The 15,242-nt window shown below is 49.5% G+C and overlaps 1 protein-coding gene across 1 annotated transcript in view; it reads left to right on the top strand.

The window, feature by feature from the left end:
- Positions 1–15,242, top strand: part of LOC310860046 (DNA helicase B-like) — a gene marked incomplete at its 5' end in the record, with an annotated part of 29,340 nt that overhangs the window by 7,192 nt on the left and 6,906 nt on the right. Inside the window, 7 exons of the mRNA XM_083766807.1 lie at positions 106–384; positions 1,674–2,055; positions 2,377–2,516; positions 11,012–11,338; positions 11,989–12,166; positions 12,553–12,694; positions 14,854–14,996. Coding sequence (XP_083622933.1) covers positions 106–384; positions 1,674–2,055; positions 2,377–2,516; positions 11,012–11,338; positions 11,989–12,166; positions 12,553–12,694; positions 14,854–14,996 — 1,591 coding nt within the window. The remainder of the gene's footprint in view (positions 1–105; positions 385–1,673; positions 2,056–2,376; positions 2,517–11,011; positions 11,339–11,988; positions 12,167–12,552; positions 12,695–14,853; positions 14,997–15,242) is intronic.

The following is a 15,242-nucleotide window of genomic DNA, read 5'->3' as shown; positions in this document are numbered from 1 at the left end:
CCTAGAAACATAGGTATTTCAGAAAACTGTCAGGATTTAGAAGACATTTTTTTTTCAGGCCTAAATGGGTTAACTCTGTGTCTATACTTCTGGTGTGGTTCTGAGGTGATGCATAAGGAGCTGAAGCTGACGCGCTGCGAGGCCCAGCTCCAGGCCTTCATCGACACCGACCTGCTGGCCCGGATCCCTCCTCTGCAGCGCACCGCGCTGTGGGCCTACGACCGGCTGAAGAAGCACTGCTACCGCACGGGCAGCACCTACATGGACCAGCAGCTGCTGTGTGACCGGCTGAGGGACGACCCCGGGACCCCTGACTGGGCCACGTGGGACGCCGTGGAGTTCCTCAGGACGCTGGGCGTGGTGGTGTTTGACAGGCAGAAGAAGGTGAGAGTTCCTGAGGAGCTATGGGCTATAGTTCCACACATTGGAACTATCCCATTGAGACAAAGCGGGGGGTGCTATGGGCTATAGTTCCACACATTGGAACTATCCCATTGAGACAAAGCGGGGGGTGCTATGGGCTATAGTTCCACACATTGGAACTATCACATTGAGACAAAGCGGGGGGTGCTATGGGCTATAGTTCCACACATTGGAACTATCCCATTGAGACAAAGCGGGGTGCTATGGGCTATAGTTCCACACATTGGAACTATCCCATTGAGACAAAGCGGGGGGTGCTATGGGCTATAGTTCCACACATTGGAACTATCACATTGAGACAAAGCGGGGGGTGCTATGGGCTATAGTTCCACACATTGGAACTATCACATTGAGACAAAGCGGGGGGTACTATGGGCTATAGTTCCACACATTGGAACTATCACATTGAGACAAAGCGGGGGGTGCTATGGGCTATAGTTCCACACATTGGAACTATCACATTGAGACAAAGCGGGGTGCTATGGGCTATAGTTCCACACATTGGAACTATCCCATTGAGACAAAGCGGGGGGTGCTATGGGCTATAGTTCCACACATTGGAACTATCACATTGAGACAAAGCGGGGGGTGCTATGGGCTATAGTTCCACACGTTGGAACTATCACATTGAGACAAAGCGGGGGGTGCTATGGGCTATAGTTCCACACATTGGAACTATCCCATTGAGACAAAGCGGGGGGTGCTATGGGCTATAGTTCCACACATTGGAACTATCCCATTGAGACAAAGCGGGGGGTGCTATGGGCTATAGTTCCACACATTGGAACTATCCCATTGAGACAAAGCGGGGGGTGCTATGGGCTATAGTTCCACACATTGGAACTATCCCATTGAGACAAAGCGGGGGGTGCTATGGGCTATAGTTCCACACATTGGAACTATCACATTGAGACAAAGCGGGGGGTGCTATGGGCTATAGTTCCACACATTGGAACTATCACATTGAGACAAAGCGGGGGGTGCTATGGGCTATAGTTCCACACATTGGAACTATCACATTGAGACAAAGCGGGGGGTGATATGGGCTATAGTTCCAAACATTGGAACTATCCCATTGAGACAAAGCGGGGGGTGATATGGGCTATAGTTCCAAACATTGGAACTATCCCATTGAGATAGAATGAGCACATCCGCATTCCATTGTTACAATGCTAGTGTCGCCACTCTCTTACTGGACTACTTTGGGCCGATACCGACATGATGATGTCATGATTACCCATCTTCCCCAGGTGGGGCTGCACAACCTGTTCTCCTACGAGACGGGCATCAGCGCGTGCCTGCGCGTCCTGCTGCAGGGCGAGCAGTGGAAGATCCCGCTGGACGCCAGGGAGGTGCTGCAGGCCGCGGCCGTGGAGCGACGCAGAGCCAAGATGGAGGCCGCTGTGGAGGAGGACAGAGCCAAGATGGAGGCCGCTGTGGAGGAGGAGGAGGGGGAGCACCGCGGCCCGGCGGCGGAGGGCGGTGAGCCTGTACCGGGCCCGGTTCTACCTCCTCAGAACCAGAACATGGTCCAATCGGGCCCGGTTCCACCTCCTCAGCAGCAGAACATGATCACATCAGGCCCGGTTCCACCTCCTCAGCAGCAGAACATGGTCACATCAGAGCCCAGCGGTATGACGTTTTACATGAAATAATCGCCCATGAAATAATTAATTACAATTAAGAATTTAATTGGGTTTCTGAACATGTCTGAATTAAAAATGTAATTTCTGTTTGGCTTTTTGGCTTCGTAAAGAAGGGCAGATATGACAAATGTACACTGAAATGACTGAAACATAGCTACCTATCTACAACTTTAAAACGTGAGGCATTTGGTGGCTTGTAGATCTGCTATTTACAGTATTTCTGAAATGTTTGAACATATTATATGAACATGTAAATTAGGATGAAACAATACAAACAATAACTGCAATTCTGTAATGATTGTGACAGGTGTGCCCAGCCGGGACGGCGAGGAGGAGGAGGAGGAGACGGACCCAGAGAGGCTCCTCCCCCCCATAGAGCTGGACGAGGACCAGGTGCGAGCGGTGGAGATGATCTGTGCCAACCCGGTGACGGTGATCAGCGGGAAGGTAGGATGGAACTAACACGTCATGTTGTAGTTTTGTTTTGTAGTCATCAGGATGATATCGTTACGTCATGTTGTAGTCATTGTTTTGTAGTCATCAGGATGATATCGTTACGTCATGTTGTATTGTTTTGTAGTCATCAGGATGATATCGTTACGTCATGTTGTAGTATTGTTTTGTAGTCATCAGGATGATACCGTTACGTCATGTTGTAGTATTGTTTTGTAGTCATCAGGATGATATCGTTACGTCATGTTGTAGTATTGTTTTGTAGTCATCAGGATGATATCGTTACGTCATGTTGTAGTATTGTTTTGTAGTCATCAGGATGATATCGTTACGTCATGTTGTAGTATTGTTTGGTAGTCATCAGGATGATATCGTTACGTCATGTTGTAGTATTGTTTTGTAGTCATCAGGATGATATCTTTGCGTCATGTTGTAGTATTGTTTTGTAGTCATCAGGATGATATCGTTACGTCATGTTGTAGTATTGTTTTGTAGTCATCAGGATGATATCGTTACATCATGTTGTAGTCATTGTTTTGTAGTCATCAGGATGATATCGTTACATCATGTTGTAGTATTGTTTTGTAGTCATCAGGATGATATCTTTGCGTCATGTTGTAGTATTGTTTTGTAGTCATCAGGATGATATTGTTACGTCATGTTGTAGTATTGTTTTGTAGTCATCAGGATGATATCGTTACGTCATGTTGTAGTATTGTTTTGTAGTCATCAGGATGATATCGTTACGTCATGTTGTAGTATTGTTTTGTAGTCATCAGGATGATATCGTTACGTCATGTTGTAGTATTGTTTTGTAGTCATCAGGATGATATCGTTACATCATGTTGTAGTCATTGTTTTGTAGTCATCAGGATGATATCGTTATGTCATGTTGTAGTCATTGTTTTGTAGTCATCAGGATGATATCGTTACATCATGTTGTAGTATTGTTTTGTAGTCATCAGGATGATATCTTTGCGTCATGTTGTAGTATTGTTTTGTAGTCATCAGGATGATATCGTTACGTCATGTTGTAGTATTGTTTTGTAGTCATCAGGATGATATCGTTACGTCATGTTGTAGTATTGTTTTGTAGTCTTCAGGATGATATCGTTACGTCATGTTGTAGTATTGTTTTGTAGTCATCAGGATGATATCGTTACGTCATGTTGTAGTATTGTTTTGTAGTCATCAGGATGATATCGTTACGTCATGTTGTAGTCATTGTTTTGTAGTCATCAGGATGATATCGTTACATCATGTTGTAGTCATTGTTTTGTAGTCATCAGGATGATATCGTTAGGTCATGTTGTAGTTATTGTTTTGTAGTCATCAGGATGATATCGTTACGTCATGTTGTAGTATTGTTTTGTAGTCATCAGGATGATATCGTTACGTCATGTTGTAGTCATTGTTTTGTAGTCATCAGGATGATACCGTTACGTCATGTTGTAGTATTGTTTTGTAGTCATCAGGATGATATCGTTACGTCATGTTGTAGTTATTGTTTTGTAGTCATCAGGATGATATCGTTACGTCATGTTGTAGTATTGTTTTGTAGTCATCAGGATGATATCGTTACGTCATGTTGTAGTCATTGTTTTGTAGTCATCAGGATGATATCGTTACGTCATGTTGTAGTTATTGTTTTGTAGTCATCAGGATGATATCGTTACGTCATGTTGTAGTATTGTTTTGTAGTCATCAGGATGATATCGTTACGTCATGTTGTAGTATTTGTTTTGTAGTCATCAGGATGATATCTTTACGTCATGTTGTAGTATTGTTTTGTAGTCATCAGGATGATATCGTTACGTCATGTTGTAGTATTGTTTTGTAGTCATCAGGATGATATCGTTACATCATGTTGTAGTATTGTTTTGTAGTCATCAGGATGATATCGTTACGTCATGTTGTAGTATTGTTTTGTAGTCATCAGGATGATATCGTTACGTCATGTTGTAGTATTGTTTTGTAGTCATCAGGATGATATTGTTACGTCATGTTGTAGTATTGTTTTGTAGTCATCAGGATGATACCGTTACGTCATGTTGTAGTATTGTTTTGTAGTCATCAGGATGATACCGTTACGTCATGTTGTAGTATTGTTTTGTAGTCATCAGGATGATATCGTTACGTCATGTTGTAGTATTGTTTTGTAGTCATCAGGATGATATCGCTACGTCATGTTGTAGTATTGTTTTGTAGTCATCAGGATGATATCGTTACGTCATGTTGTAGTATTGTTTTGTAGTCATCAGGATGATATCGTTACGTCATGTTGTAGTATTGTTTTGTAGTCATCAGGATGATATCGTTACGTCATGTTGTAGTATTGTTTTGTAGTCATCAGGATGATATCGTTACGTCATGTTGTAGTATTGTTTTGTAGTCGACAGGCAGGAACAACAGGCAACTTTATTGAGGGAAAAGGAAGGTTCCTTCCTTTTCCCTCAATAAAAGCTCTCGTAGCCTGTAGCTTTTATTGAGAAAAAAGGAAGGAACCTTCCTTTTCTTTTCTTTTTTAAGTAAATTTTATTCAAAGAGTATGACTTATGCAATTTTCACAGACGGAGAATACGACTTTTTTTTTTACATTTTCTCCCACAACTCCTTTCCCAGTCATACCCACCCACCATCTTTCCCCACGAGGCCAGACATACAAACAACATATAAACACAGGGATCATATGGTTATGATTAATGAACAACTTCAATGGCGGGTAAAAATAAGATTAACAATAATACAAATAGGTAAATAAAATAAAACAAAGTAATATTAAATAAAAAGAAGAAGAAAAACAAGAAAAAGAAAAAAAGAAGAAAAACCTATATATATATAACCTATATATATATATTGTAGCGGCCAGCTATGGCTGCAGCCAATAGGACCGTCTTGGGGGCGGGACTTACTGGAGAGTGATTGACGGGGGCTTGTGGGTACACTGGGTGGGTATAGTTTGGTTGAGAGTGCAAACCAGGCTAGGAGGAACACAGACAAATGCTGTTGTTATACTGTTGATTATTGAAGGAATAAAGAGAGATCTTTATCATTGGAACTACGTCTCTGCCTCCGGTTCCTGGGATCGTTACACTGGTGTCTGAAGTGGGATGGGCGGAGACCCGGGGGGGAGTTGGGCTGCCGGAGGAGAGGGAAAGGTCGCCGGTGCGTTCGTGTCGGGGGAGGGGGGACCCCCCCTGTAGGGGGCCAGTCTGTCTCTGTGGAGGGCTACCTTCCTCCCCCGAGGAGGCATCTGCACACGGTAAACAACCTCTCCCAGCCTCTCTAACACCTTGCAGGGTCCTGTCCACTTGCTGTCCAACTTGGGGCTCCGTCCCTTCTTCCGTAACGGATTGTAGACCCAGACTAGCTCGTCTGGTGCGAAGTCTCGCCCCCGGGACTTCACGTCGTAGTAGCGCTTCTGCTTCACTGCGGCCTCCTGTAGCTGCACCCGGGCGAAGCTGTGGGCAGAGTCCAGGCGGTCCTGCAGTTTCCTGGCGTACTCTGGCCCTGCAGGGACGGCTGGGGCGTCCGGCGGGCGACCGAAGACCAGCTCAGCTGGGGTGCGCAGCTCCCGTCCCAGCATGAGGAGAGCCGGTGTGCACTCCGTCGACTCCTGTACCGCAGAGCGGCATGCCATGAGCACCAGGGGCAGGTGCTTGTCCCAGTCCCGCTGGTGTCGGGAGGTGACGATGGCAAGCTGATCTCCCATGTTCCGGTGAAACCTCTCCACCAACCCGTCGCTCTGGGGGTGCAACGGGGTAGTGCGAGTCTTGTGTATGCCCAGGCGCTCGCACATGGCAGCGAACACCCGAGATTCAAAGTTCGTCCCCCTATCGCTGTGTAGGGACTCCATGGCGCCGAACCGGCTAATCATGCCCTCCACCAGGGCATCAGCGACCGTTACCGCCTCCTGGTTTGGGATGGCGTATGCCTCTGGCCACTTAGTAAAGTAGTCTATGGCGGAGAGGACATAACAGTTGCCCCCCTCGGAGCGTGGGTAAGGTCCCGTAATGTCTATCCCCACCCTCTCCATCGGGCACCCCACCGGGAACTGTTGGAGTGGCGCTTGCGAGCGCCCGGGGGGGCCTTTGCGGGCAACGCAGAGATCACAGCGACGGCAGAAGTCAGCGACGTCCCTCTTCTGCCGCCCCCAGTAGAAGTTCTGCCGAAGACGGCGAAGTGTTTTGGTGACTCCAAAGTGTCCCGACCCACCTGCTCCGTGCATGGCTTTCAGTACAGCCTCCTGCAGGTCCTTAGGGACCACCACTTGCCACTGCTCCTCCCCGGTGGCCGCCGTCTTGAACGCCCGCTGTAGTACTCCTTCGGACAGCCGCAGTGAGTCGAACATGGTCCACAGACCCTTGGTCGCCTTGGAGAGGGGCGCCACCGCCTCCCATGGCGCACGCTGCTGGGCCTCCACCCACAGCAAGACGGGCTGCAGGTCCGGGTCTTCCTCCTGTTTATCTCTCCATTCAGTGTCTGTCACCGTTTGCAGCTCCTTGCAGACGACCTCCTCGATCCTCCTAACGGCTGTACACTCCTCCCCCTCCGTACGCCGTTCCAGCTCCCGTGCTTCTCTCCTCTCGCAGTAGCGGCAACCTTCCATCGCACACGGCCGGCGTGATAGGGCATCCGCGTTGGAGTGGCGGGCCCCTGGCCGGTGTTCTATCTTGAAGTCGTATTCCTGCAGCTCCTCCAACCACCTGGCGACCTGCCCCTCTGGTTCCTTGAAAGTCAATAACCACTGGAGAGCTGAGTGGTCCGTCCTCACCACGAAGGGAAGACCGCACAGGTAGTATTTGAAGTGTCTGGTAGAAAGTACTACTGCCAAGAGCTCCCGGCGGGTGACGCAGTAGTTCCGCTCAGCCTTGTTGAGCTTTTGGCTAAAGTAAGCCACCGCTCTCTCTCCCTCCGGCCACAGCTGGGATAGGACTCCCCCCACCCCCACACCGCTAGCGTCAGTGTCTAGTATGAAGGGCAGTGTGGGGTCAGGCGGAGCGAGAACCGGAGCCTCGCACAGCGCCTGCTTCAGACCGAGGAACGCCTCCTCGCACCTCTCAGTCCATGTGAAGTCTCTGTCCTTCTCCAGCAGTCGGTATAAGGGTGATGCAATGGTGGCGAAACCCTTCACATGTCTCCTGTAGTACGAGGCCAGGCCGATGAAACTCTTCACCTGACTCTGGTCACGGGGGGTGGGCCACTCTTCCACCGCCCGCACCTTGTCATTCATGGTGCCGATACCTTCCGCGTCCAGCTCGTGCCCCAAGAAAGTCACCTCTCTGCGCATGAAGTGGCATTTCTCAGGGTGCAACGTCAGCCCTGCAGCTCTTATCCTCTCCATAACGCGCCTCAGGGACCCCAGGGCCACCTCGAAGGAGCGGCCGTGGACCAAAAAGTCATCCAGATACACCAGGCACTCCTGGCGGGGGATACCAGACAACACTTTGTCCATGAGCCGGGCGAAAGTGGCAGGTGCATTACAAAGACCGAAGCTGAGGACTTTGAACTGCCATAGCCCCCGCCCGGTGCAGAACGCAGACTTGGAGCGAGATTCAGGGGAGAGGGGGACCTGATAGTAGCCGCTCTTGAGGTCCAGTGTGGTGAACCACGAGGACCCGGAGACTAGGTCCAAGGACTCATCGATGCGGGGGAGGGGATACGAGTCCTTCGTGGTCACGTCATTCAACCGCCTGTAGTCGACGCAGAACCGCCAGTCTCCGTTCTTCTTCGCGACCATGACCACCGGCGCCGCCCAGGGGCTTTCTGACGGCTCGACGAAGTCTGCCTGCAGTAGGTCTTCCAAGGCCTCGTCACATGCCTGCTGACGAGCGAGAGGGAGGCGGCGTGGCCGGCACTTTATGGGCGCCGCAAGTCCAGTGTCAATCACGTGCTCTGCCATGGTAGTCCTCCCCACCTCGCTCTCACTCGTCGCAAAACAGTCCTGGAACTCCTCAAGCAGCCGTCTCAGCTGTTCCTGCTGCTGCTTCTCCAAGTCCCCGTACTCCTCTCTCCACACGCCGGAAGGCAGCTCACCCCCGCCCCCCTCGCCGGGCAAGGCCGTGGCTGCTGACTGGCACTGGAGGTGCCCAGCGTCGATCGACGACTCCTCCCCCCCCTGGGGAGGCCACGCTGGGCACGGGGAAAAACTGGTGGAGGATGGCGGGGTGAACACAGGGGCCAGCGGAGATAGAGACTGGACGATGGGCTGGGCAGGGGGCAGGGGGCCGGTAGCTAGGGGGCCCATGGCAACTGTAGGACCCCCCGGAAAGCTAAGCGTACCCCTCCCCATGTCCAGCAGACACCCCGTGTCCTGGAGGAAGTCCAGTCCCAGGATGAAGCAGTCCTGCACGTCCGCCACCCAAACCAGATGGCGAACACGTCTGCCTCCCACGCACAACCACATCAGCCCCTTCCCCAACATGGGAGCCAGCTGACCTGTGGCCGTGCGGAGGCGCACCGCTGTAGGCTGCAGTGTTGTCCCGCCGGGCAGGATGTCCGGCCTCACCAGCGTCACCGACGACCCGGTGTCCACCAGGCCGGCAGTAGGCACCCCTTGGACAGTGACAGCGACATGGCAGGAGCTCCCACCCCCGGAGCTCCCTCTTAGTGTAGCGGCCAGCTATGGCTGCAGCCAATAGGACCGTCTTGGGGGCGGGACTTGCCACAAGGAGACACTGTTTCCCCTGCCCCTACGCCCTTGTCCCGTTCCCCCCCTGCCCCCCCCCCGGGCGCCCTTTCCCCCCCCCCTGCCCCTGTCCCCCTACCCCCGACCCCTACAGGGTCTCGGCCGAGGAGGCGGACGAGACCTCCGGCCCGTCTGGGGGACTATGTGGTGTCCTCTGGGGCACTGGTCTGACAAGGACGTTGTGAATTGTAAAAAAAAAAAAAAAAAAAAAAAAAAGAGAGTTGTGAACTGTATTTGGGATGTGGGGAATGTATTTGGTTCTTGCTTTGATTTCTAGGCTGTTGCCGTGGTGTACGTTGGCTGTTTGTCTTGCCTGTTGGCCCGGTCCTCGGGGTCGAGGACTTTTGTGAGGGGGGGGTAGTGTAGCGGCCAGCTATGGCTGCAGCCAATAGGACCGTCTTGGGGGCGGGACTTACTGGAGAGTGATTGACGGGGGCTTGTGGGTACACTGGGTGGGTATAGTTTGGTTGAGAGTGCAAACCAGGCTAGGAGGAACACAGACAAATGCTGTTGTTATACTGTTGATTATTGAAGGAATAAAGAGAGATCTTTATCATTGGAACTACGTCTCTGCCTCCGGTTCCTGGGATCGTTACAATATATATATATATATATATATATATATACACAATATATATATAAAGAGATAAAGCGCTTAATAATTGGCTCATTTCTCGACTCTCATGTGTAATGATTTCCGATATATTATGCTATATATATACTGCACCAAGTAGAGATCTGCACACCCACACCACGTGTCTTCAGTCAGGTGAAAGTGATTCTAAACTACTTACATACGATATTAAAGGTTGCCAATGGTCGTAAAATCTGTCAGAGGATCGTGAATTTGATTTTTTCAAGTTTCAGAAAGGACATAACATCAATCAACCATGATTTAGCCGAGGGAGGGGACTCAGCCTTCCACTGTAAAAGTATCCTCCTGCGGGCGATTAATGAAGCGAAGGCAATATCATTAAGTTGTCTTCTGGGTAAAACTACATCCTCCTCCGGGATTCCAAAAATTGCAATTTGGGGGCAAGGCAAAATGGTTGTCTCCAGCACCTCAGAAATTATGTCAAAGAAAGATTTCCAGAATGGGATCAATTTGGGGCAAGACCAAAACATGTGGGACAGATTCCCTGGTGATTGTGAACATCTATCGCAACTAACCGTCACGCCCGGATATATTTTAGATAATCTCGCTTTACTCTAATGAGTTCTGTGGAGAACTTTAAACTGAATGAGGCTAAGCCTAGCACAGGAAGAGGAGGAATTAACCCTCTCCGTTGCCTGCTCCCACCACTCATCTGAAAATGTGATCTCCAATTCGACCTCCCAGCCTGCCCTGATCTTATCCAAACCCGGGTCTCTGCGGGGGATAGTCTCATAGAGACAAGAAACAACACCTCTAGCTAGGCTTGCTGCAGGCATAAAGACCTCCACACCCGACTGTGTAGGTAACTGCGGGAATGTTGGAGAGTGGCTTTTAACAAAGTGTCGAACCTGAAAATATCTAAACCGGTCAGATTGTCGCAGGTTATAGGTTGCACACAAATCTCCAAATTCGGCAAATTGGCCATCTATATACAAGTCCCGGAAGTGAATCAAACCTTCTCTTCCCCATGCAGCAAACCCAGAGTCCATCTTAGCAGGTAAAAAAAGATTATTATTGCAGATGGGTTAGGGTTAGGGTTAGGGTACATGGTGAGCAATGACCAATCCTAATCTGACCCCAGACCTTAAGTGTTGAGACAACAATCCGGTTTGTACTGTATTTTGAATCCCCTGCTCCGTTCCACAGGGCGGCTGTGGGAAGACCACGGTGGTCAGCCTGCTGTTCAAGGCGGCCATCGCTCAGCGCAGTGCCAGCGACGCGGCCGAGATCCAGAGCGCCTGCGCCGCCTTCGAGAACGACACGACGGACGACGGATCCCAGGGCTGGGACGACCACGAGGAGGACGCCGAGGCTCCGCCCCTCCTCCCCCGATTGGACGGGGGGGAGGAAGGGGAGGGGGAGAAAGCCGCCGTGGTCCGCGGCGCAGAGGAGGTCCTGTTGACCGCCCCGACGGGCAGAGCGGCCTCCCTGTTGACCAAGAAGACCTGCTTCACCGCGTACACCCTGCACCAGGTGGGGCCTTCGGACCATTCAGGACGGGAACCCCTTTTGGTGTTTTAAAACATTACGTTATAATTTAGCTATTGAAAAATAGCAGATCTACAAGCTCATAGCGCGCCACCGAGTGGCGCGCTACGAGCTTGTAGATCTGCTATTTTTGAAAAAAATCGTGAAAATATGTATTTAAAAAAACTGGAGGATTTAGAAGATTTTTTTGTTAATTTTGAGGTGAATGGGTTAATAAGGAGTATGTTTTACTTTAGCTATTTGAAAAATTGCAGATCTATCTATATCTTAGAAAAATCTTGAAAATGTGGCTCAAATCTTTGAATATATATTCTTTCAGAGTGAACGTTTTTAACTCAAATCTTTGCTTCTGGGAGGAGGGGGGGGGGGGGGTCCCTGGAACAACATATTTTCAGATGGAGGTCGACGGCCAAATACAGATATTTTTGGGGGTCCTTGACATGAAAATGTTTGTTTGAGAAGGACTGACACAGAAACATAGCTTTTTCAGAGAACTGTCAGGATGCGGAAGAACATTTTTAGAATCTGATCTCAGGTCAAAATGCGTTAAAGAACCACCATTCTTCTGTGCGTTAGAATCTGATCTGGGGTCAGAACGGTTAAAGACATGGACCACGTCCTCCTCCCTGCTCCAGGTGCTGTGGAGCTTCATGCTGTCCCAGAAGGACGAGGACGGCTGTCCGTCGGAGTGGAAGTTCAGGGCCGTGCGCGTCCTGGTGGTGGACGAGGGCAGCCTGGTGTGTGTCCAGCTGCTCCACTCCGTCCTGTCCATGCTCACCACGCACGCAAGGCTCAGGAAGTTCGTCATCCTGGGTGAGGCCTGGTCCCCCTAGCCCACACATCTACCCCTACACCAGAGACTGTCACAGGAGTGGATTTTCACTCCCATCCAATCCCGTCCCAATCCTGGGCCAGAGTAAAACAAAATAAATCACACCTGTGTGAAGTGAGGGGGGCGCTAATACATTACAGTCTAACTCATGTTGATTAGGTGATGCAGGGGCGGCCTTAGGAATCTGGCGGCCCAAATATGAGGCCCCCATATACCTGTGATGACATAATTATTCTGTTGATACAGCCGTATTGATACAAATAGTTTGACTGTTCAATATCACAAGCAGCCATTACTCTCGATGTTGGTGTTTTAGTGCATATTATAAATTTACCAATAAAGTGTGTAATAATTGTGTTGCTTGCAGGCGACATCAGACAGCTGCCCAGCATCCAACCTGGCAACACGCTGTGTGACCTGTTCCACAGTCTGAAGGTCCGCTCCTGGGCCATCGAGATGAAGACCAACCACCGCGCTGAGTCCCAGCTCATCGTCAGGAACGCTACACTGTAAATATACTACATATATCCACCACGCTGAGTCCCAGCTCATCGTCAGGAACGCTACACTGTAAATATATTAATACATATATCCACCGCGCTGAGTCCCAGCTCATCGTCAGGAACGCTACACTGTAAATATACTACATATATCCACCGCGCTGAGTCCCAGCTCATCGTCAGGAACGCTGGACTGTAAATATACTGTACATATATCCACCACGCTGAGTCCCAGCTCATCGTCAGGAACGCTACACTGTAAATATACTACATATATCCACCACGCTGAGTCCCAGCTCATCGTCAGGAACGCTACACTGTAAATATATTAATACATATATCCACCGCGCTGAGTCCCAGCTCATCGTCAGGAACGCTACACTGTAAATATATTAATACATATATCCACCGCGCTGAGTCCCAGCTCATCGTCAGGAACGCTACACTGTAAATATACTACATATATCCACCGCGCTGAGTCCCAGCTCATCGTCAGGAACGCTGGACTGTAAATATACTGTACATATATCCACCACGCTGAGTCCCAGCTCATCGTCAGGAACGCTACACTGTAAATATACTACATATATCCACCGCGCTGAGTCCCAGCTCATCGTCAGGAACGCTACACTGTAAATATATTAATACATATATCCACCGCGCTGAGTCCCAGCTCATCGTCAGGAACGCTACACTGTAAATATACTACATATATCCACCGCGCTGAGTCCCAGCTCATCGTCAGGAACGCTACACTGTAAATATACTACATATATCCACCACGCTGAGTCCCAGCTCATCGTCAGGAACGCTGGACTGTAAATATACTACATATATCCACCGCGCTGAGTCCCAGCTCATCGTCAGGAACGCTGGACTGTAAATATATTACATATATCCACCACGCTGAGTCCCAGCTCATCGTCAGGAACGCTGGACTGTAAATATACTACATATATCCACCGCGCTGAGTCCCAGCTCATCGTCAGGAACGCTGGACTGTAAATATACTACATATATCCACCACGCTGAGTCCCAGCTCATCGTCAGGAACGCTACACTGTAAATATATTACATATATCCACCGTGCTGAGTCCCAGCTCATCGTCAGGAACGCTACACTGTAAATATACTACATATATCCACCACGCTGAGTCCCAGCTCATCGTCAGGAACGCTGGACTGTAAATATACTACATATATCCACCACGCTGAGTCCCAGCTCATCGTCAGGAACGCTACACTGTAAATATATTACATATATCCACCGTGCTGAGTCCCAGCTCATCGTCAGGAACGCTACACTGTAAATATACTACATATATCCACCACGCTGAGTCCCAGCTCATCGTCAGGAACGCTACACTGTAAATATACTACATATATCCACCGCGCTGAGTCCCAGCTCATCGTCAGGAACGCTGGACTGTAAATATATTACATATATCCACCGCGCTGAGTCCCAGCTCATCGTCAGGAACGCTGGACTGTAAATATACTATACATATATTTGACCACTCCCTTACGGAGCTATGCGTGTGTGTCTGAGCACGAAAACAGCACGGTTGTTTTTTTACCACCTGTGCGCAACCTAACGCACACACAAACACACACGCACATATTAACTGTATATATATATATATATATGATTTCGGGTGTCCCAGACAGTACAGTACAGTAGAGGGTACAGTAGAGTAGAGGGACCCCCACACTCTGTCATTTCTCAACCGTTTCGGACGCGGGGCGGCTCGCCGGGAACCGGCCCGGCACCCTGAGTGCGTTCCTGTGGGTTCTGGAACGGTTCGGTAAAAGTGCTCCGCTGCTATAACTCGCTGGGCGCTATGATTTAACCCATTCTGACCTGAGATCAGATTCATACGACGTTTCCGCCGGACACACACTGGTCTGATGAACCCATTCTGACCTGAGATCAGATTCTAAAAAATGTCAGTCGCTCTTCGATTTTTCAAAAATAGCAGACCTACAAGCTCGTATCGCGCCACTCGGTGGCGCGATACGAGCTTGTAGATCTGCTATTTTTCAATAGCTAAAGCATAACATGATGCCAACACCAAAATGGGTGCCCGGTCAGAATGGGTTAATGGATTAAATAACCCCGGGGGGGCAACAATCGGAGTGTTAACAAAACCAACCTCCATGATTTCCAGAATCGCAGACATGGGAATGAGGAAGTGCCCCTACAGGAACCTGGAGTTCGACGCCGTCGTGGATCTGAACGGGCCTCGCAAGATGGCCGCCGCGGACAAGAAGTTCATCCATATACGTCTGCCCAAGGAGGAGTCTGACGATGGTGAGTACTAGTCTGACGATGGTGAGTACTAGTCTGACGATGGTGAGTACTAGTCTGACGATGGTGAGTACTAGTCTGACGATGGTGAGTACTAGTCTGACGATGGTGAGTACTAGTCTGACGATGGTGAGTACTAGTCTGACGATGGTGAGTACTAGTCTGACGATGGTGAGTACTAGTCTGACGATGGTGAGTACTAGTCTGACGATGGTGAGTACTAGTCTGACGATGGTGAGTACTAGTCTG

Source organism: Protomyctophum parallelum (assembly GCF_964188405.1).
Source record: "Protomyctophum parallelum genome assembly, chromosome: 6".
NCBI lineage: Eukaryota > Metazoa > Chordata > Actinopteri > Myctophiformes > Myctophidae > Protomyctophum > Protomyctophum parallelum.
This window is presented reverse-complemented; position numbering and strand designations above follow the sequence as displayed.